At 44.3% G+C, this 24,334-nt stretch overlaps 1 protein-coding gene across 2 annotated transcripts in view; it reads right to left on the bottom strand.

The window, feature by feature from the left end:
* LOC138487775 (nicotinamide N-methyltransferase-like) overlaps positions 1 to 24,334 on the bottom strand; it is a 77,640-nt gene that overhangs the window by 32,478 nt on the left and 20,828 nt on the right. The window contains exons 2-3 of one of the 2 annotated variants that reach the window (XM_069614324.1): positions 18,093 to 18,300; positions 650 to 3,989 (exon numbers count right to left, since the gene is read on the bottom strand). In XM_069614324.1, the coding sequence (XP_069470425.1) occupies positions 3,968 to 3,989; positions 18,093 to 18,300 (230 nt within the window). In that variant the 3' untranslated portion in view covers positions 650 to 3,967. Of the gene's footprint in view, positions 1 to 649; positions 3,990 to 18,092; positions 18,301 to 24,334 lie in introns of those variants that run through there. The other variant, XM_069614323.1, reaches the window with a different exon arrangement.

Here is a 24,334-nt window from a genome sequence, read left to right as displayed (position 1 = left end):
TATAATGTGATGTACATTTCATACAAGAAGGGATTGCCATATGTATCGTTAAGATCAGTGTGTATAGGCCCATATTACCAAATTACTGTGAATGCAAGCAGACGTCCTTGACCAAATGATAATGATGTGTGATTATATAGCACTTACGCTTAAGCTCTTTATATAGAAAAAATATACATCCTATATCACCCAACCTGTGTTGGTACTCATTTATCGACCTCAGAAGGCTGAAAGGTTGAGCTGAGGCATTTAAGAACAGACTTAATCAGTGACTCACCCCCTGAAGTCTTCCTGAAATAAACCTTTAGTGAGTCTAGCAATTATAGTATAGAATTCCAGAAAGACACATTATTTGGTATTCCTATTCTTTTTAATTTAGGGTCAGTGCTGAAAGTGTTAGACTTGTGGCACTTCTGTTCTTATTTTTCTTTCTTTTTTAAGGGGCCTGAACAAGAAAGCCAGCCACTCGAGAAGGAAAGAGCCAGTTTCAATCCAGCACTCACCTAAGTCAATGCCTAGAGTATAATGCACAACTGAAATCCTTATTTTTTTTGTGTCTAAAAGTTATTTTATTCTGAACGATGTACCACTCATATCACGCCCCTCTCCTGGAACCCCCCCGGTCACACTGAACCAGGAATCAGGCTGGTTTGCAAAGTTAAAATGTTTATTTATGTATTCACAATTTAATCATACTATGTTTAATGGGTACACAATGATCACCAATGGGGTGATGTGACAATGAATAACCTCTTTAATAAACAAGGAGTAACAGTAAAACAATTCGGCACAGAGATGATACTTTTGTGTGTGTGTTCAGATCAAAAAGGATAGCACTGTAGTTAAAGGTTCCCCCTGTACACCCCTGAACCCCCCAACAGACAATGTAAAGAGATAGGAGGAGAGAGAGCAAGTTTCAGGAATGCCAATTTCACACAAAATATCAATCCCACTTCCACCAGCAAACACAAGAGAGAACAGAATTGATTGGAAAGCTGTCAGAATGGCTTTTAAAGTTATCTCAGAATTGACTGGGTAAAAAAACTAAATATGGTTTAAATTGCTGAAATTATTATAAATTCTAATGGGAGCCACTTTGGATAGTTACCCACAAACACTAGCAATGATTTAATACTAAGAAACAATGTTAAATCTTAAAATTGAGATCGGGAACAATGAAAAGCTGTTTACACGTGTCAGAATTACCTTAAACAAAAATTTGCGGCAAACTTTTCAGTGCGCGGTAATCGCGATATCCGGAGAACTATATGGATTTGGGATGTAAGCTACAAGCAGACGTTTCCATTTTGCTTCTAGCACAAAAACTGAGGAAGTTATGGACGTTTTAGTGGAGGTCGTTTTTTTTAGATAGGCGCAAAAATGAAAAAACAGGAATGCACTTTAAAAGACAAATGGGATTTCTTACACTAGATTATGACTATAGAAAAATAGAATGCCACACATGAATCTCCATCAATTCCTAGCCAGGGAACCCTTCACGTGGTGGATACTCAATTTCTTTCTTGGATTCACGTTAGTTACTCACAACACCAATGTCTTATGATTTTCGAAAACACATGAGAGAAACTCAGCGCCGAGATAGGTTTAACAATACTAGCACAGGAGCAAGATAGGAGGGATAGGATAGAACGTTCAGACAATTCAAAATACTCCTAACAATGCCAGGTTCTGAAGACAAGATAGGATGGGTTTTACATAGGGAGTAACTAAGCAAGGTATATATGCTAGTTACATAGTTCTATCTATAGATACTCACTAGATATGTTTTTAAACAGAATCGTCAGGATTCTGGTCAGGACCAATTGCTGGGCACATCAGACTAGACTGGGTCTGCAATCAGCAAGGCGCTCTGGTCACCGCACGGCAGGACTGGACTGGATTGGCACAGCACAGCACAGGATTGGATTTAATCTGCCCTTCTTGGTTCTGAAGATAATTATTTGGCAGGCAAGCAGTACAGCTTCTCCTTAAGTGGTGGGATTCTGGTTCTGGAATTTAAAGCAGAGCTGAGAGTAGTTTAGCTATGGAATGGGCCTTTTCTGCTTTGCCAAGTTTCTGGAGTCTGGAGCAAGGAAGATGTAGAGTTCTGCCGCAGGGTGCTCCGCAAGGATCGGGTAGTTGGTGAATCTGTGTGTCTTTTTTTCAGTCCTGAGCTGTCCCTATTTATGCTTATGATAAAGGGGTGTGTGTGCTGGTTTATCCTAAGCTCGCCCCTTTGGCAGGGATTGGCCAGAGTCTCCTCTCTGCCTTAATAGGAGGAGAAAACAGGGTGTCACCTTGATGGTGTGAGTTTATGAGTCAGAGAATCCTCCCCTTGCTCCTTGAACACTAAATCTACTTTTGACACAATACATATTTACACAGGTGCAACATCTATAACACCCACATATACAGATTACATATGTTGTACAGCAGCTCCTCAAAACCCTGTCGCTGTAGAATCTTGTGTCTGCTTTTCACAGAATTTTGCCCTTTTCATCAGGAACCCAGTGTCAAATTGATAGAAAATGTCTGCAAGTGTGCGCATATAACATGGGCATAAGTGTATAACGTTTTATACTTCTAGCAAAAATACATTTGGTGTAAAACCACATTTTTCGATGTTTCCTTCCTGAACATGCGACACGATTTTGCTGCCTCTTAAAATGTACAGCCAGAATTTAGATTCACAAATATGTAATTTTTGCATTTTTAACAATTTTAAGTGGTAAATTATATGTATTCAAACAAAATGTTGTTTGTGCTTGTCCAGCCACAAATGGTTGTTTGTCTCTGCCTTTTTTTTCTCTCCCTGCAGTTCAAGACAGTCTCCTCCCAGTTTCTCCTTGGGAGAGGCCATTTACGACTGTAAACACTTAGCATTTCCTTTGGCTGGAGGATGTCCTTAGTCTCTTTCTGCTCTGCAGACCAAATTCTTCCCCCACCCTATAATCATCACTTAGGTGTGATTTCCTGCTGGAGGGGGCTGGAGGGCGAGGCCTTGCCTCTGTGAGGAAAGCTGTAATTCCAGTTTGGCAGCTTTTAGCCAGGCTTAAATGTAATGTTAATTCTGTTGCATCTTTCCTTAACTTAAAACAGCAGCTAGAATTCTCCTTCTAGTTTTAAAACTGTGGGATTACACAATTACAACATACGTTACTATCAGGAACAGGCCCATTTACATTGCAAACATTTGATTTCAGTTTGTACAGTTTAAAGTTTTAATCCTGCAGGCTTGACAGCTGTCATTCAGGCGGTCGAGGGTACTGCACCCAGAGTTTGACAGATTCTACAGGCACGCAACTTTTGCTGTGAAATATCGTTATGTCTTCAGCTTTCCAGGACCTTGCCAGTTCACAATGATTTCTTAACTGAAATGAATTGTAGCATCCAGTAAGAATTTTGGATGTTGCAGGATGTTTTGTGCCGGCATTCTGTAGTTTTCAGCAACAAAGAAAAGATTTTTAAGGCACCATTTTGGGTTTCCTTTAGCAGAGCACTGCTTTTTCCTTCGGTGCTTCATTTGCACATGTTGTGGAGCACTGTGATATTTTTCAGGACTCAGATCTTGGTTCCACCACTGACAACATGCGTGTTAGATTGGGCCACCATCTATTTGGGTTTTGCTGAGCGCAATTTTCAGAGGTTTTGGCACACACAAGGGTTTTGCAGCCATTTTGATGTTTCTGGCATCATCAGAACATAGTGATGCCGCATGGCAGAGCATAAGTGGGTTAAAACATCCCACAAAGCCCCCCTCATGGCTTGAGTTTGACCGCCCGTCAAGGGGAAGTCAGGAGATTGGGATGTTCTTTCTGTCTTTGTCCCAGGTGGAGAAATTCAGCTGCTTCTCCCATCAGTGCTGGATCGACATGATCTCCTCGCCAGTTCTGGATGGGAGTATGGAGCGATACTCCAGGCTCTTTGGGGTCTTTCCTCCTGGTCCCCGAGTGATCCTCCTCGGTTCTTAGCAGTTCTTGGTTTCAGTGCTATGAGACAGAACAGAGCATGGTTATGGGAATTTTACCCGCTACTATTCATGTAGTGGGGCCGATGCATACATTAATATAATTTACATTTTTACCCGCCTGTAATTACTAATGATTTTAACAGGTGGAATGGATTTAACAGGTGGATTCTTCTAGGTGACCAGACTGTCCCCCTCTGGGTCTCCGGTTGGCTCCTCTATCTGCCACATAGTATGCCTTGGATGGCAACTCTTCAGCTGGTTGATGTGGACCCACTTGTCTTCCCCTTCTGCCAAACTGCCCTTGGGGATGCAGATTTTGTAGGCAACTGGTGAGATTCTATCTACAATTTCAAAAGGATTTCGCCAAGTTGGGAGGAATTGCGCTGCTTGGCTTGGTTCCTTTGGAAATTGTACAAGTATACCCGGTCTCCTACTTGGTATTCTTTTTTTAGTTGTCTTAAGGTCATATTGGATCTTCATTTTGTCTGCAGATCTTTCTAGATTCCGCTGAGCATAGGTAAAAGCATGTTGAAGGTGTTTTCTCAGATTCTCAACATACTCATGAGTTGTGGAGGCATTTATCAATGTCTGCTTTTGGGTTCTGTAGAGCAGATGCTGGGGTAGCACCATCCTTCGACCAGTCATCAGCTCAAACGGGGACATTTTTGTTGCGGAAGAAGGGGTAGATCTGATGGCCATCAGGACAAGAGGTAATCGAATGTCCCAACTTGGCCCAGAATCTGCCCAAGCTTTTTTAATATGCTCACAATTGTCTTGTTGTATCTCTCAACTCCACCACTAGAGGCAATCCAGTAAGCAATGTGTAGTTTCCTTTTGACCCCAAGTATCTCCCACATCTTTGTCATCACTTCGCTAGTGAAGTGACTATCTCGGTCTGACTCAATCCTTTGGGGTAGTCCGAAACGCCAGAAGATGTGATTGATCATCAGGGCAGCTGCTGTTTCTGCCTTGCAATTTGGGGCCAGGAGACATTCCACCATTTAGTGAACAAGCATGTTACGGTCAACATGTACTTGTTCCCCCTAGAGGAGCGAATCACGGGCCTGATAAAATCGACTTGCAAATCTGACCAAGGCAGTGTCATTCTCCTCTTTTGGAGGGGAGCACAGTATGCAAGCGATGTTGGCTGAAATTGTGCACACACAAGACACCCCTTCAAGTATTGGTCGAGGTCCTGCCCCATGTGTGGCCAGTATGCAACCTCTCGCAAGATTTCTAGTGTAATATGAAACCCCCGATGACCGGCTGTGGCCTCATCATGATCGTGACTTGGCATCAGGCTTCGGAAGGAGGTGGGGACCACCCATTGGTCATGGGCAGCTATCGATCTCCTCACCAACAAACCATCTTGGATTTGGAACATTTTTGGACATTTCATCAACACTCTGAGGTGCTCTTTCCCAATGTAATCGGTATCCGTCAGGGGAAAGATCTCAGGGTCCTCAATGTGTTGATAAAACATACCAATTATTGGATCCCCTTTTTGAGCTGTAATCAAATCAGCATCTGGGGTCTCCTTACTCCATTGTGCAGTTAAGAGTTCATTGCGATCATTTGTCTGGAACCTAGTGATAGCAGTGACCTGGATTTCTCCCAACAGGGACTCGATCTCAAGCAGATCCCCTTGGATGGCTCTGGTTTCGGCCAGCTGATCTGCTAGATCATTTCCAGTTTTTTCTGGTCCCTCTACTTTAGAATGACCCTTGATCTTTTTCCAGTAGATGGTCATCCCATTCGAGGTGACCAGATCATCAATATTTTGTATACATTTTCCATGTTTTAAAGGCTTATTATTAGCACATAACATGCCTCTGCTTTTCCAGTTAACCATGTGCTCCACAAACCCGTTCCGTACATAATCTGAATCAGTGATTATGACCAGTTCGTGGAGTTGGTGTTGGACAGCAGTGAGGATGGCTTGATGCACAGCCATCAGCTCTGCCACTTGACTACTTCAGGGACCGATTTTGTACCAAGCGGAGGGTTCCGGGGCATCATTCACCCATGCATTCCCTACGCCGGCCACAAGTTCCTTTTGCCTGTTGTCAACATGATAGGAGCATCCATCCACATAGACAGTGGGCATTCCCTCAAACATGTCTTCTTCATAGACCTTGTGAGGGGAATTAAGGTATGCTTCCATGTTGTCCTTGACTTTAATACTTTCGTCCTCGAGACAGTTTTCTCTGGCACAATCATGCAAGTCAGTCAGACCTCACGCGAGGGGACTCTTCTTGTTTTAGCCATACCTGACCTCCACAGGAAAGCCTTGCATTGACAGAATCCATTAAGTAATTTGGGAATTACTCAGATTTCCGGCCTGGATTCTGTCACTTTGAAGATATTGCAAAGGTTGGTCTGGAGTCTCCACTATGATGTGTTCCCCCTGGATAAACGGGCGGAAATTCTTCAATGCTCACACCGTTGCCAGGAGAGCCTTCTCACAACCGTTGAATGTTTCCTTCACAGAGGATAAAGTCTTACTCGCATAGGAGATTACTTTATTGACCTTTTCATGCTTTTGATATAATACTGCAGTCAAGCATGGATTTGAGAACCCTGTCTCCAAGAAGAACCCCTTGTTTTTGACAGGGTAAGCAAGGCAAGGCGCTTGTGAGAGGCTTCTTTTGAGTTGCCTTACTGCCTCGGCTTGTTCTGGACCTCACTCCCACTTGACCCCCCCTTCAAAAGATGGATCAGGGGTCTTGTGATCTCTGCGTAGTCCTCAATGAACTTTCTGATGTAATTAGTTAGTCCAAGGAGGCTCCTTAGTTCCTGCAGAGTTGTGGGGTCTTTTATTTTCTGGAGTGCTTCCACTTTCTTTTCCTGGGGACAGAGACCCTGAGGAGTTATCTCATGCCCCAAGAAATTGACAGGGGTTCTGCACCACTGTGCCTTTTGAAAGGAGAGTTTTGCTCTGGCAACCCTCAACTGTGTCAGGACACAACAGATCTCCGCTATGTGTTCCTCCACAGTTGAGCTTTTGACTAAAACATTGTCTACATAGGCCAGGTTACCTCTTTCACCCAGGTCGGGCATGGCCTTATGTAGAAAGATGTTAAATTCATTGCCAGAGTTGATGCATCTGAAGGGAGTCCAGGTCCAAGTGTACTGCTGCCCCTGAAGGTGAAAGCCAGCTTGTATTGGTCCTCCCTACTGACCGGTACAGTCCAGTACCCATTGGCCAGGTCAATTGTAGTGATACCTGTGACCCCTGGATCTGGGCCAGCCCTTGGTTAATGTAGGGAAGAGGCCATCGGGAAGTATGGACCTGTTTGCTGTGCTCCCTAAGGTCAGCACAGAGTCTCCACTGGCTGTTTGGTTTCAAAATCCCCAGCACCGGATTATTGAAGGTGCTGTGGACTGGACGAATTATACCACAGGACTCAAGGTTCTTAATTATTTCAGTAAGGGACTCCATTGATGCGAGAGGCAAGTGATATTGCTTCACAAACACTGGAGTCATGCCAGGGTCCGTGGGAATAATTGTTGTGTGGATGTCGGTGCGACCACAGTCATATGAGTCCACCGCAAAGAGATCTTGAAAATCTAAGAAAACTTGTTTCAATTTTTGCTTTTGCTCCAGAGTCTCACAGGCATCAGCTAGGTTGACTCTCTCTTCAACCATCTGTCTGAAGCCTGGAAAGACTTCCGGTTTGGCTATCTCAGTGGCCTCCTCCAGCTGGGTGGAGAAGTCCCTGGTCAAAGTGCTGACTTGGACTAATGGCTTCAGGTGGGGAAGGCAGTCCTCGTGGACTTGAAAGATCACCTCATCCCTCCTGAAGTCACAGGTCATATCTTCCTTAACATAAGGGCAGGAAGAGTACACCAGGAAATTCCCCCCATGCCGGGTGAAGATCCTGTCTGGTGTTGTGTCATCGTCTCTATCACTGTCAAAACAGTCCTTGGGGATTGGTCCTAACAGTTCATTACCTAAATCTATGGAAAAATGTCGATCATCAACCGCCACTCCAATAATAGTGCCTGCGCCCAGAGTGATACTCTTTAGGTCGCTGTTATCCACCTCTATTGGAATGGTGTTGTGTTCTATGTTGACTAGTGGTGTTGTGTTTACCTCCAACGCTTGCTGTTGGAAATGAGCATTAAGATGAATATAGGCGTCAGGATTTTTCAATTTTTGTCCTCTTTTAATTTTTACTTTCAGTGAGAATTGTCCGGTCCATTCTGGGATGGTGACTTCCTCTCCAGTCTGAATTTTAACTGCATATGGCAGCAGCTGAGCTGACCAAAATGCTTTCTCTGGGTCATCAAAGTCAATGGGATTACCCGCTAATCGGGACCAAACTTTGAAGTTTATTAGGTCCAAACTAATGGCAAAGTGATTGAGAATGTCACTGCCTAAATAAAATGCAGCAGGGACATCTCGCACAACCCAACAATTATGGACTATGCTCTTGTCGCCTATGGAAATTTGAGCATACACCTGCTAGGCAGGAGATGTTTGGAATTGGGTGTTTCCAGGTCCATTTCCCATTTGTCTAACAGTTTAAATGTGAGAATGGCTGGATCTTTTGGGAGATTGCGGAACCTGGCCTTGCTGATGAAGCTCTTACCGTTGTTCAGACACACTCGGGCGAGAACAAAGTCCTTTCCCTCATTTAACTGAAGAGGGATGAACAACTGTTCTCCAATTTTCTGAATATCAGGCAAGCTTTCAGCTGATTTCTCATCTTTTTGGACTACATGAATGGGATTTTCTGATTGTGGATTCGTATAGAATTTCAGAGTGTTTCCTTCTAGTTTGGAATACCACCTTAGACTGGAAGGAAGGTTGATTTTCAGAAATAGAGAGGACTCCCCAACACCAGTTTGTTGTCCTACTGCAATTACTGTCACGTCTGGGATTTGATTATTCTGGAAGTGGAATTCAACTGGGTCAGGTTTTTGTTCAACCATGTGGCATGTGTCATTTAAACTAACATGGTTGAAACTCTGTTTCAATTTTATTGGTCGGTTAGTCTGGGTCCAGAAGACCTTGTTTACACAATTCTATTAGGGGAGACAATCTACGCAGGATATCGTTCCCTAGTAAACAAGGTGTGCCCTCTGGAGTCACAACTATGACTGGGTGCTTCACCTTGTGTCGCCCAATTTTAATGTCTTAATCTGCAGTCCCCTCGACAGGAATTTCCTTCCTGTCGAAGTTCTGAAGTTGTCCAGGAAGAGGGGTGAGAGGAATTTGATATTTCTCCCCTCTTCCCGAATTCAGTTGATCAAAGGCCCTTTTTGACAGAATGGTAACTTTGGAAACAGTGTCCACCAGTGCCAAAATTGTACATTGCCGCTGTATTTTAACCGGGGCATAACATTTTCCATCCTTTTCCTCAAGGGGGCAATGATAATGCAAATTTTTTGGCCAACTGGGGGGTTAATTTCTTGGTTGTGGATACTGATAGAGAGGTGATTTGGGCAGGATTCTGTTTGGGGTCATGGGAACTTGTAAGAAAAAGGTGACAGCTAGATATGGGGGAAGTTTTGGGTTGACCTGGTTCTAATACTGGGTTGCCCCTGTCCCCTTTTTGGAGGCAGTGACCAGAGTGGGTTTTGACCAGGGGATTTTCTTGCTTGTCATTCTGTAGTTTGATGATGGGCGGTTTCAACTCAGTCCCCACATCTGCCAAGTCTGGATTTGGATCTTTTGGGACCCATTTTTCTTTGGGAGAAGTTCCCCCATCCCTGAAGGAGAAAATCCTTTTCCCAGACTCCTCTAAGGATCCCTCTCCTTCAAAATAGAAGATTTGCACCTCCTCCGCAAAATGGGCCTTTTAAGGGTCTTTATTTCTCCTACCCACCCTCTGCTCCTTGGGTTGCAGACTTTTGGGGGCAGGAGATGTTGGTTCCGGTTCCTGGGTTTCCAGGGGCTTGTCACAAGTGGGGAAGGGAGCTTCCTCCAAGGCTTTGCACCCCCTTTCCCCTTGTGCCTCCACCCTAGGAATCGGTGGGTTGTCGGGGCTCTTCCCCGTCATTGTTCTGGAGCACCAGACCCTGGTTTGGAGGAGTTCTGAGCCGCCATGCCCATCTGAGGGTTCTGTTTAGCCCTCAGCATGTGACCCAGATCCTTTGCCATGTGCTGGACCTGGCGCTCTAGTTGGGACCCCCACGCTGGCTGGTACAGGCCCTTAGATCTACCCTGGGTTGATCCCGGGAAGGGTAACTATCCCTTTCTCGCAAAATACCCCTGGTTAGGAAAGTTTGGGTACCCCTCCACCCTTGGCCTGTTATGCTCATCTGGTATCCACAGGGACGCTACCCAGCCGGGTTACTCGCTGGTATGCTTCTCAGTTTTGCCCTGATGTGGTCTGCAGGGAAGGTTCTGCCTTGTGGTAGAATTAGGCATCCTGCCTTCTTTGCAGGAGCACGTTTTCTTTCATGGGCGAGTGCGGTCCAGTTACTTTACTGACGCCAGCCTGTTTGATTTTGTTCAGGTAGGTCTTATTGCTGTTCTTTAGTTTTGTTGTTATCCTGCATGCCTTTCTTTGTTTAAAATGTCTCTTTTTTCTCCCTTAGGTATGCAGAGCTCCAGCGCGGCAAACTGGCTTGGTTGAGCCCCGCTGCTAAATGATGGCGCATTAAGAGTGCTATGATGCAGTAAGTAAGCGCTATGCGCAGCGCAGCAAAGTCTTGCCTTTGCAAACCTGTGTTTTTCTTCCTTGTAGGTCGCAGTGTTCTTCAGCGCGACTGGAATTTCCGGAGTGGTGCCAACCGAGAGGCGACCAGCCAGGTAAGCCTTTTGAGCAGTTCGTAATTTGCAAATGTTTCTACTGCTTTCTTAAATGTTGCCTCTATCTTCCTCTTTCAGGTCGTTCTGTCCGGGAGGTGTGCAGATTCGAGGAAGCTGTTCTCAATAGCTGTGAGTGTTTAAAGATGAAAACTGCAGGTAAGATGCTAATGATGCTCCTTTTGTCTCCTTGCAGGTTCTGCTTCTCTGAGGTTCAAGGGAATAGCTGGACACGGTGAGCGTCATGTTGCAAGCTGCAAAGTAACGCGAAGCGTGTTGTCTTGCTCGGTTGTGTTTTAAATAGCCCCAACAAAATAGTCCAGGTAAAGTAGTCCCTAGGCTACAACACCCAACATACTAGACCCCATAGCTTGGTTCTTAGGAACCAAGCTATGTGGATGCCTCCATGTTGGCTGACAATACAATAAAGTAGTTCCCAAGCACATTGTTTTTCATGGTCTATGAGCCTGGCGCCATAGGCGCCAGCACTGGCCCCATGAGGGCTTTTAAAGAGGATGCCAGGCTCTAGAGGCCAGAGTCCTGACTCCACCTGGCCAATGGGTTTGCCAGAGGGGGTTTTGGGCGAGGGTCGTGACATGGCCTCCCCTCTCCCGGATGGGGCTGTCTGGGCTCAGGAAAGTGGGGAAAGAAGGATGTGTTGTTTTGGGGGTTGAAGTTTGGCGGGTACCGGGGAAAGAAATTTGGGCCGGTATTTGGGGAATTACTGCCCTCCTGGGGAAAGTGAGGAGGGAAGTTTCCTGGGTTTCCTGCTGTCTGGTTGTATTCCCCACCCCTTGAGCTGGAGGAGTCCACACATAGCCCAGGATGGGTCTATTTCCCTTGTAGCGTGGGCTGATGTAGTCTGAGGAGTTAGGGGTCCCATTTGTGGGGTTGCCTCCTTGGCTCCCTGTTTGGGATTGGCCCGAGGGCCTTCTGTGTTTGGGGTTGGTTTGATTCTGCACGGGAAGGTTTTTAGGCCCCCCCTATCTCCAGATCTAAAATGGGGGCAACCTTCACCTCCTCCACTTTAGCAGCAGCGGGGGTGTTGGTCGGTTTGGGGCTTTTGTTCAGGTTTTTATTTTCCAATGGCTTCTGTACTTCATAGATGCGTGTGGTCTGTTCAATTACCCAGTCTAGTGATCTTTTCTCATGAAAGTGCCTCAATAGCTGGGTCATGATGTACTTAGGGAGAGCATGAAAGAAGGTGTTCACACATTCTTTACTGTCAGTGCGCACCCTTCTAGTGGTCTGCGCAAAGGCGCATTTCAATTCCTAAAGAAATTCTTGTGGGGCCTGATCTTCCCCACATTGTAAGTTTTAGGCTGCCTTGCAAGCCTCTTATAGGTTCCTATGAATGGAAAAATGTTTCAGGATGGCCGCCCTATAGGTGGACCATCTGGAATGATTCTGATCGTCCAGCCCCGCAAAGAAGCTGGAGTACTCAGGAGAAAATGTCCACTTTACATATTGAATACAGCTTTGACTGTCCTTCAGATGGAAACTTTCCAACATCTGCTCAAATAATTCAAGGTGCTCCCAAACCAAATATTTGGCATTCTTGTGGTAGGGCGTGATGATGCTCCTGATAGCTTTTATTTGCTTTAGGGGATCCTTAAGTAAAGCTCTCTTGACCTTGTTGGCCTTTTTAGTTCTTGTCACCCTGGCCCGCTCATCCTCTGACTCAGAGGCACTGCTACCAGAGGTGGCTGTCTGGTCTTCTAGGCTCTCCTGGATTTTGCGAGCTTGGGAATGGCTGGCAGAATGTGAGGGGCTAGTTCCTTGGGACCTGTGGCGCTCAGACGAGTCTTCTGACTCTTACTTGCTCCCAGGATTGGCTGAGTACGCCCCTCCCTACTGTCCTAGCTGGGAAGAGGTTTTTAATATGCTCTTGGTGGGCCTAGCCTCATGGAATTCCCCACCAAATGTCACTGCCTGATCTCTAGGTGAGTTATATTTCTGAGGATCCATTTATCTGATTTTCCCCTCGCTGGAGTCTACCTGATCAGAGAAAATGGCCCTAGTACTTGGGAACCAACACATAGATGCCCACCCATCCATTTCTGGGAGGCGCTGACCTATTAGCCCCATATTTCCCCTTAGGTTTAAGTCTACCATCCCTGTGGTCCTTGGCTCATGTGAGCCAGGGGACATGGGGGTTGCAGAGTCCATGGAATTGAAGAGATGAAAGTCTCTGGTGCCAGGGTTCCTGAGGTTATGATCAGGTGTTTCCCTCTCCCAGCGGACCTCATCTCTCTCAGCCCCTATTCCCTGTTGGCATGCAAGAATCTGACCCTTTTGTTCTTCTCCTAAGGCCTTACTGGTCTCTATTAGTTGTTCCTGCATGGCTACCTGTCTATGGAGCCTGCCATTTTTCTCACAGAGAGCCTCATTGTCTCTCTGTGTTTCTTGCCTGGATTGGTAGTATTGGGCCAATTCTTGCTGCAGGAGGCTCACCTCCCGAGTCTGATCCCTACTAGCCTGATTACTCATTTCCAGAGCATCTTCCACCCTCCTGGTGTGCTCTACCAGCTTTTCATAGTCCCTCTTAAGTTCACCCAGTGCCTGAAGGGCCAGGTGATTTTCTTCCATCTTGGTTTTTAAATGGATGACTTCCTGGCCTAAGGCGTCCCTTTCCTGAATTAGAGTACCCCTCTGTGCAGCCAGGTCATCCCTTTGTTTTCTTTCTGGCGCTCTTCATCGAACTCTGTTTGAGATTCAAGGGCTTTAAGAATTAATTTATTATTTTCATCTTTTAAGGATTCTAGGCGGTTTGGTAGGGTGACTATCTGCTCTGCACAGACTCTATTATAGTTCAATCGCTGCTCTAGCTTTTGTTGGTTCTATATTAAAGAGTCCAACCTTTCTTGGCATTCTTTTTGCAGTGTCAGTAATTTGGTATCCTGGTATACCTTCTCTTGCTGCAGGAGATCCAGATCTTCCTTTAATTTTGTCAGGTACTGTCTGGATTCTCTCTCTGATTCTTGGCTCTTTTGTTGCCTTTGCTCTGCAGAGTCCAGATCAGTTTGGGCTTTCTCTAGGGATTGTACTTGCCTTTTTGCAAGATCTAGGTTTTCGGCATATTTTTCCTGTATTACTCTAATGTGGAGGTACAGGTATGCCGCTATTTTGGCAATTTTACATTGCTCTTCTTTTACACTTGGGCCCATGTACAATTCACTAAGTGCCATGTGTAATGGGCCCTGGTCCTGCCATTTATCAAATTCTGTAGCAATGGCTTGTTTGATTTCCTGCAGCCAAACATTCTCATCCTGCTCTGTCCATTCACCCCTGACAAATAATTTGTGCAGTAGGTGTTCTTTTGCCACATTAATTTCCACTGGAGTCGCCATTCCGGAAATATTAATTTCCTTCTGACTTATCTCAGAGTTATTTTATTTTTGCAAAACAAGCCCAACTCCTTTGAGTATTTCTATTCAAGGGTGTTTTTACAGTGTAGCACAGTGTGTTAGCCCGACAAGGTGTATGGACCCCGTCAGTTAGCACGCTGTGTTAGACTGTCACAAGTGGTATGTCTAATTCAGGATCTCGTGACGAGCCCCCAAGCTTGTAAGTGATTTCAATCCGGCACTCACCTAAGTCAACGCCTAGCGTGTAATGCACAACTGAAATCCTTATTTATTTTTGTGTCTAAAAGTTCTTTTATTCTGAACGATACACCACTCATATCACGCCCCTCTCCTGGAACCCCCTGAACCAGGAATCAGGCTTGTTTGCAAAGTTAAAATGTTTATGTATGTATTCACAATTTAATCACACTATGTTTAATGGATACACAATGATCACCAATCGGGTGATGTGACAATGAATAACCTCTTTAATGCACAAGGAGTAATAGCAAAACAATTCAGCACAGAGATGATACTTTTGTGTGTGTGTTTAGATCAAATAGGATAGCACTGTAGATAAAGGTTCCCCCTGCACACCCCTCAACCCCCCAACAGACAATGTAAAGAGATAGGAGGAGAGAGAGCAAGTTTCAGGAATGGCAATTTCACACAAAATATCAAGCCCACTTCCCCCAAGCAAACACAAGAGAGAACGGAATTGATTGGCCAGCTGTCAGAATGGCTTTTAAAGTTATCTCAGAATTGACTGGGTAAAAACACTAAATATGGTTTAAATTGATGAAAATATTATAAATTCTAATGGGAGCCACGTTGGATAGTTACCCACAAACACTAGCAATGATTTAATACTAAGAAACAATGTGAAATCTTAAAATTGAGATCGGGAGCAATCAAAAGCTGTTTTACACGTGTCAGAATTACCTTAAACAAAAATTTGCGGCAAACTTTTCAGTGTGCGGTAATCATGACATTAAGAGAAATAAATGGATGCAGTGTTAGGTGCTATGGACAGCTAATGATGTTAGCTACAAGTAGACATTTAAATTTTGTTTCTAGCACAAAAACTGAGGAAGTTATGGACGTTTTAGTGGAGGTCGTGTTTTTTAGATAGGCGCAAAAATGAAAAACAGGAATGCACTTTAAAAGACAAATGGGATTTCTTACACTAGATTATGACTATAGAAAAAGAGAATGCCACACATGAATCTCCATCAATTCCTAGCCAGGGAACCCTTCACGTGGTGGATACTCAATTTCTTTCTTGGATTCACGTTAGTTACTCACAACACTAATGACTTATGATTTTAGAAAACACATGAGAGAAACTCAGCGAGATAGGTTTGACAATACTAGCACAGGAGGAAGATAGGAGGGATAGGATAGAGGGTTCAGACAATTCAAAATACTCCTAACAATGTCAGGTTCTAAAGACAAGATAGGATGGGTTTTAGATAGGGATTAACTAAGCCAGGTACATATGCTAGTGACACAGTTCTATCTATAGAAACTCACTAGATATGTTTTTAAACTGAATCTTCAGGATTCTGGTCAGAACAAACTGCTGGGTACCCCAGACTTGATTGGGTCTGCAATCAGCAAGGCGCTCTGGTCACCGCACGGCAGGACTGAACTGGATCGGCACAGCACGGCACATGATTGGATTTAATCTGCCCTTCTTGGTTCTGAAGATAATTATTTGGCAGGCAAGCAGTACAGCGCAGTCTGGCTGTAGTTTGAAGCTTCCCCTTAAGTGGTGGGATTCTGGTTCTGGAATTTAAGGCCTATCTGAGAGTAGTTCAGCTATGGAATGTGCCTTTTCTGCTTTGCCAAGTTTCTGGAGTCTGGAGCAAGGAAGATGTAGAGTTCTGCTGCAGGGTGCTCCACCAGGATCAGGCAGTTGGTGAATCTGTGTGTCTTTTTTTCAGTCCTGAGCTGTCTCTATTTATGCTTATGATAAAGGTGTGTGTGTGCTGGTTTATTCTAAGCTTGCCCCTTTGGCAGTGATTGGCCAGAGTCTCCTCTCTGCCTTGATAGGAGGAGAAAACAGGGTGTCACCTTGATGGTGTGAGTTTATGAGTCAGAGAATCCTCCCCTTGCCCCTTGAACACAAAATCTACTTTTGACACAATACATATTTACACAGGTGCAACATCTATAACACCCACATATACAGATTACATATTTAATATAGCAGCTACTCCTCAAAACCCCATCGCTGTAGGATCTTGTGTCTGCTTTCCACAGAATTTTGCCCTTTTCATCAGGAACCCAGCATCAAATTGATAAGCACATTTCTGCAAGTGTGTGTGTATAACATGGGCATACGTGTATAAGGTTTTATACTTGTAGCAAAAACACATTTGGTGTAAAACCACATTTTCCGCTGTTTCCTTCCTGAACATGTCACACGACTTTGCTGCCTCTTAAAATGTACAGCCAGAATTTAGAATTCACAAATATGTAATTTTTGTATTTTTAACAATTGTAAGTGGTAAGTTATATGTATTTAAACAAAATATTCTTTGTGCATGTCCAGCCACAAATGTTTGTTTGTCTCTGCCTCTTTTTTCTCTCCCTTCAGTTCAAAAGCAGTCTCCTCCCAGTTTCTCCTTGGCAGAGGCCATTTACAACTGTAAACACTTAGCATTTCCTTTGGCTGGAGGATGTCCTTTGTCTCCTTCTGCACTGCAGACCAAATTCTTCCCCTACCCTATAATCATCACTTAGTTGTGATTTCCTGCTGGAGGGGGCTGGAGGGAGAGGCCTTGCCTCTGTGAGGAAAGCTGTAATTCCAGTTTGGCAGCTTTTAGCCAGGCTTAAATGTATTGTTAATTCTGTTGCATCTTTCCTTAACTTAAACCAAACTTGTAATTTCAAAACAGCAGCTAGAATTCTTCTTCTAGGTTTAAAACTGTGGGATTACCCAATTACAACATAAGTTACTATCAGGAACAGGCCATTTACATTTCAAACATTTGATTTCAGTTTGTACAAGTTTAAAGTTTTAATTCTGCGGGCTTGACAGCTATCATTCAGACGGCCGAGGGTACTGCACCCAAATTTTGACAGAGTCCACAGGCAGGCAACTTTTGCTGTGAAATATCTTTATGCCTTCAGCTTTCACAATGATTTCTTAACTGAAATGAATTGTAGCATCCAGTAAGAATTTTGGATGTTGCAGGGTGTTTTGTACCGGCATTCTGTAGTTTTCAGCAATAAAGAAAATATTTTTAAGGCAAAATTTTGGGTTTGCTTTTGCACAGCACTGCTTTTTCCTTTGTACATGTGTACAACATGTACTGTGTTTCAGTTGCACATGTTGTGGAGCACAGTGATATATTTCAGTAGTGAGATCTTGGTTCCACCACTGACAACATGCGTGGTAGATAGGGCCACCATCTTTTTGGGTTTTGCAGAGTGCAATTTTCAGAGGTTTTGGCACACACAAGTGTTTTGCTGCCATTTTGATGTTTCTGGCACCATCAGGAGATAGTGTTGCTGCATGGCAGTGCATAAATTGCTTAAAACATCCCACACCACATGGTGCTGGCCACAGACCAGGAGCTTGCATTACAAAAAAAAAAAAAACAACCTTTTTTGTTGTTTTTTTAGAGGTCGCAGTTGCGACCACTGGCAACCCCTAAATGACGTCGCTGCTATCAGCCATGTCTCGGGGGACTTTGGTGCCTAAACAGTTCTGATATGCGTCCATAAAACTGTTGCTTCCTGTAGAAAAAAAGTGATAGGTCCAAATGTTTGAGTACAGTATATGATATGATATAATATGCTATGATATTTTATTTATATTGCGCTCATATGCAAGTGTTTACACCATGGTTACTCTGAATGCATTCTTACATGGGTTTTCTAAATTATTCCAGTATGAAACAAATAAACAGTTTCTTGAATTCGGAGAAGAGAAATTCCCTTCTTTGATCCTGGAAGGAGAAACAGGAGCAGGCTTAATGCACATGGTCTTTTAGTAAATTCATACCTGTCTCTTGCCACATTACACAGATCTTTTGTGAACAGGTTCCAGTCATCTGCTTTAGCATCCTTATCCAGACATTTGTTGACATACTCCACATTATCATCGAGGAATTCGATAATGAAGATATTTTCATAATTTTTGTATACCGGAAGAAGCAAAGAAGTGTAAATTGCCCCGCCGTACTGAATTAGAGTGTCCCCTCTCACAGCTCCTAGATGAAAGAAAACAGCAAAGTGAGTTTGTTGTCCCTTTCTTTTTTTCTTTCAAATTATCAAATTTGTTACATTATTCTGTAATGGTGTTAATATGTTCAGCATGACCGGCCAGTAACACAAGCCAAGACAGTCAGTGCAATTTAAAATAAATCAATCATAGAAATAGTCAATGCCATCATTTCCTTTTAGCCAATGCTTCCATAGATGATTTTTCTAGATAACCACAAATGACACACGCATTATTCAACTCTATTTCTGCTTACAAAGTTCATTGAGTGGTGTATCATCTATATGTGCAATTGAGGCTTAATGTTAAAGAACATTTGTACCGCCCACTATCACCACCAGAGTGATCCCCTGGCACTCTGGCATATCTGAAAGCATGGTGGGGGGGGGGGGTTAGTAGGATTGATCGTGAAAAAGTGCAAGAGAGCTGTTGGTAGCTTCAGTTTGGTTAACGCTGTTCGCTGAGTTTTGGTGTGCTTTCTGGTTGGTAGCCGTCATGTTCTGTTGGGCAAGGCTATGTGTGATTTGTTTTGTTGTTGCAGCGTAATGAAGTGTAGGGTGTTTGGTGTGCTTTTGAGGTGTGGTTGTGTTTGGTTAGAGTTTGAGAGGGGTATGCAGAGGGGTGAGATTTTTTAGTGGGTTGGTTAGTGCCATTGCTTTCTACATTTTCTGCAGTCTAATCTTCACTATAATTTCCCGCTCTGGTGCCTTCTAATCTCCAGAATTCTACCTGGATGCAGCGCCTGAATATCTCCACAGTTCTGTGTAGATGTGACACAGGAAATTTTCACAATTCTGTCTAATTCTGGCAAAAGCTACTTTTCACAATTCTGTCAAAATGTGCCAAAAGCTAATATTCCAAATTCTGTCTAGATGTGACAAAACTAATATTCACAATTCTTTCTAGATGTGGTGTGGGCTAATAGTCACAGTTCTGTCTAAATGATATGATATGATATGGCATTTGTAACGCGCCTATACACAAGTGTTTCAAGGCGCGACGAGGCAGGGAGGGGGGAACAAGGGGAGACAGACAACGATCCTACTAGGCCAGGTGTCATTCAGATCGTGCAAGTGCATGGGTAGGGGGGACGGGAAAAGTGCGAGGGGGAAAAAGGGAGAGGGGAAAGTGCAGTACAGGGTTAGTAACGAACAAGAGAAATAATAAGGGCCAGCTGGTGGCAAGTGCAAGATAAGTGCAGACAAGTGCTGGGAAGGGGGGCTGTAGGGATACAGAGACAGTCCCGCAGTGCAGGGGAGAGTGGCTGGGCCCAGGAACGAGATTGGCGAGTGGCCCAGTTGCTGATTCAGTACAGTTTCAGTGATTTAGCAGGGGAGAGGGGGAGAGAAAGCAGAAGCAAAGAGGAAGGTTTTGAGGTGCTTCCGGAACCGGAGATGGTTCTCAAGTTTCAGGGAGGCAGGAAGGCTGTTCCAGAGGGAGGCCCCTACTGCGGAGAGAGATCTCCCCCCAACTCGTTGCTTGGAAAAGCGGCTGACCCTGAGGGAGTTGGAGGCGGATGAGCGAAGTGCACAAGAAGGAAGATATTTAGAAGGGAGAGTTGAAGGTATTTTGGCCCCAGGCCCCAGAAGGCCTTGTGGACAATGCAGAGGGTTTTGAACTTAATCCTCGCAGCCACAGGGAGCCAGTGTAGCGATTTCAGTCCTGGAGAGATACGGTCCCTGGGCTTGAGGCCAAGGACAAGTCTCGCAGTCCTGTTGTGGATGAGTTGCAGAGGGCAGAGAGTAGAGGCAGGAAGATTTAGATTGGGCGAGAAGTGCCAGATACTGGGGGTGGCGCATGGACAATTTGTTGCCGCTCAGGGGGAATTGGTATAAAAGGTTTAAAGACCACTATTGTAAATAGGTGTAGTACTAAACTTGAAAACGAACTGAGCAGGCAAAATAGTACAGCAAAGACATACAAGTAACCACTTACTCACAATGCGTATGGACACACCACATAGATGTATGAACACACCACAGATGCAGCTTCATCTTTATGGGCTGTGATTTCAGCTCTCCAGGTCACCGGTTCGAATTCCGGCAAGGCCTTTCATCCGAGGTCGATAAAGCAACTTCATTTGGGTGATGAATGTAATGTAAATACGTTCCATTTGCAGCGCCTTGGCAAAGGCCCTATTTAAATATCATTGCCATTGATACATGCACAAAACACAGGAACTCTGAAAAATACTGGTGCAATGCAAGTAGACATTCACTAAAAAGCATGCTTTTTAAATACTTCCCAGAAGTTGCTATAATCCTAAAATGCTAGGAAATAAATATACATGCATTAAGAGAGCATCTACAGACCCAAAACAGACGAACAAAATCATTCCTCTCGCCGTGTGCCGTATGACAGGCTTGGTGCATGCAGCGCGGAAAAAAAGTATGAGCTGCTTTCACCCATGCAGAGTTCAGGCTTCCATCAAGTCACTTGCCCTTTCCATTTCACTCTGCTCTCAAATAGTGCATAAATGGTACTCATAGAAAGATAACAAGGTGTTGTATTTACAAGATTTGAATGTGTAAAAAAGGCCCAGTACAAGAACTGGAGGACTGGTGATGGGGGAAGTGTGCACAGTGGCGTCTAGCACATTGACTGGGAAGGGTTTGAAGGAGCAATGCCGAATGAGGGGGCTGTTAGTGTGACCGTTGTGGGATGCAGTAAAGCGGGTGATCCACAGGGGGACGGCAGCATGGTCAGTTGAGTGGGATATGGTATGCGCATGTGATGCGGGAGGATAAGTCGAGGGTGCTGCCTTTGGGTGTAGGGGAAGAGTACCATTTAAGGTCCATCGATACAGTTCGTGAGAAAAGCATGCTTTGAGTGTGGTTGTCAGCATGAGAATGGAAGACGTTAAAAAGACAGCTAATTTGGCAGAAAGCAAGTTGGAGGTCAGCAACAAGTCACTCATGTGTGGTTCTCTGTAGATCAGGTAAAGGTGAAGATTTCGTCTGAGAAGGGCAGGCGAGCGATTTGAACAAGCTAGTTATGAGAAGGGGATGATGAATCATGACCAACCGCTCATGTGGGCAACTGACACCCTACCCGACAACCCCCCACTGGCCGGTCATGTCGCACGCAGGACTTCAAATATAGGAAATTGTGCTACTCGTTCTACGGCGAATGTTTAAATAAAAAGGTTATATCTTCATTTACAATCAGACATCCGATTTAAAAGAGAAGATTCAGAGTACCGGGTGCGCAAACTGGACAAGAACTGCCAGGGTTAACAGAATGTACATGCAGTAATATAGGACTGAGCTCATCAATGTGAAAGCCTTGGCACCTACGCATCTGTGCTGATAAATATGTCGGGCAGTACAAGCGTTTCCCAATGTTTGCGAAGCCCCACATTAATACCAGGAGTGCAGTGGTCCACCAACATTACTGTCATAAAAGGCCTAAGTTTGCGATGTTGGAATTCTTAAGTATAGTGCTATGGGCCCATGCTGCTACAAGTGCTCAGACGTACAGTGGGCACCAGGATCCAATGGCAGTGGACCTGCAACAGTGCCTGCAAACTGTCTCGCCTGTGCCCTTCCCGAGAATACCAGACAAGTAGAGGACAAAAATGGCATGGATCAGCTACCATTTGTGGGTGTCAACGTTTAGAGGAGTTGACAAATCAATTGCACTGAACACATTCGGACACAGATAACATGAGCAACTCAAACGATTCAGTAACTACAACAGCACCATCAAGGCTCGCAGCTGTTTATTCATCCAACCTAATTTTCCTCAGTTTTAACAGACGTTCAACAGTATACTACTAGCCAAACTAAGATTTCCATATTTTGTTAAATCTGCCAAAATGCGTCACAACTAAAACAAAATTGCCCAGGTGACTTAGCACGCATCCTATCCGATTTAGGGCACAGGGTACTAAGAAGGTAAGCCTTAATAAATCACAAATGTCGGACTTACAATGTTGTCAACAAATACACATTTTTGACCTTACACCTGAGAATATTTACCAACAGCAATATCTCCCACTATAAAGGCCATATGAACAGTGAGAATATTACATATAGTATTGTAATGGTTCACATCCACGCCAGTATTACAAAACCATTATATTGACAAACTGAGGGGAGTTGAAGCAGCAGGTCCAATTGTCACTTTCCTGGCCTTAAATCTATCGGGTCTTGTAATGTCTTTAAAATTACTCTAAGCCTGCAGGTTGAGTCCCTTCGTGTACATACTTGGCCTATGAGAACTAAAAGTGCCTTCTGTAAAATTGTGCACTTTATGGTACAATGCTGCTACACAAAGGCTAGCCATGTGCAGTGAAGCAATAGCCACTCACCGCAACCAAACATCTCGCCCTTGTGACGAATGCTAATATTCACAATTCTGTCTAGATGTGACAAAGCTAATATTCACAATTCTTTCTAGCTCTGGCCTGGGCTTATAGTCACAGTTCTGTCTAAATGTGATAAAAGCTAATATTCACAATTCTGTCTAGATGTGGCGCCGGCTAATATTCACAATTCTGTCTAAATGTGACAAAGCGCTAATATTCACAATTCTGTCTAGACGTGACAAAAGCTAATATTCAATATTCTGTCCAGATGGGATGAGGGCTAATATTCACAGTTCTATCTAAATCTGACAAAAGCTAATATTCACAGTTCTGTCTAAATGTGACAAAAGCTGATATTCCCAATTCTGTCCAGATGTGACAAAAGCTAATAATCACAGTAATTCTGTCTAATATTTATAGTTCTGTCTAAATGTGACAAAAGCTGATGTATGGGAGGACAGGTCTTTAGGATCCCCCTACCCCACATTGACCACCCATGTGAGGCTCATGACTCATCAGAAGCCCCCCATGCACCTAGGCCCGGAAGGCAGGGTGGCTGCAGATCGACACGTGAACTGCACGGCCGTAGTGTGGCATAACATAGACACCATTTCGTAATAAGCAAGACTCCATCTTAAGTCCATAAGCAGAACAGCCTGAGTACAAAAGCTGCAGCTTGGCCCCCACTTGACCGCGCACACAAAGGCCTGCACTTCCCCCAGCCTCCACCCTATGACAGATCCGCTGAAGGCCCGTCCTCACGAGCAACTAGACACGAACAAGTAACAGAACAAACACTGTATCATTTACCTTCCGCAGTACATCATTGCCCTAGACGTGACCGGAGCTGGAGTCCGGAAAGAACAAAGACCATCCCTATCAAACATACCTGACCCCGCGTTAACCCTTGCAGGGGTAAAATATGGTGTCCATGACCCCCTGCCCAGTTCCCCTAGATGAAGCGTTAACCAAACCTACTAAACCCTCGAGTTTCTCAGTCTTTTTCCCGATTACTAAAGAATGTGTGGTACATAGTGTTAAACGTATTATACAAATGACTTATATTAAAACAAAGTGATCTCGCGCACCCTCAAGATACCTTTATGGTCCAAAGCACAGTATATGACAACCCGAGTATCCACTTTGTATCAACCAATGTTTGCTGCTATTGTAAAAAAGGGTAATTGAAAAGCAAAGTATATAAAATGCTTCTGTATCATGTAACGAAATGTGTAAGCCACATAGGGCATCGAGTCAGACTTGTATTATAACTTGTCCCTAAGTATATGACTCCAATCCGATACTACCTCACGTTTGTTATTCCTTTGCCTTCCGTATGAACTGCAAGTATTAGACCGACTAACGTTATGTACTGTGTGTGCTAATGGGAACCTCCATTGTCATAAACCCAGTAACGAAAGCACATGTAAACGACAGAAATGTGTAACTTCCCTACTGCCCCTAGCTTTAACAATTGTTTATATTGCACAGCCCCAGTGAATAGAGAAACTTCTCTGAGTTACAAGACCATCTCCCCCTCCTCAACCAGGCCCGCCGGGTCTCGCTGCTGTCGGACAGCACAGTCTAACCTCCATACATTCCTTCTTGTCCCGCTTCAAGTATTTGCCTCCCCCATGTCAGAGGCCGCAATGCCAGGCCAAGTGAATTATGAACTACCTGGTCCTAAATCCCACCGCCTTAGAGGTGCCAGCTA

Source organism: Ambystoma mexicanum, chromosome 9, assembly GCF_040938575.1.
Source record: "Ambystoma mexicanum isolate Mex_15411 chromosome 9, UKY_AmexF1_1, whole genome shotgun sequence".
Classification (NCBI taxonomy): domain Eukaryota; kingdom Metazoa; phylum Chordata; class Amphibia; order Caudata; family Ambystomatidae; genus Ambystoma; species Ambystoma mexicanum.
The sequence above is the reverse complement of the archived record's forward strand: the minus strand, read 5'-3'. Positions and strand labels throughout refer to the sequence as shown.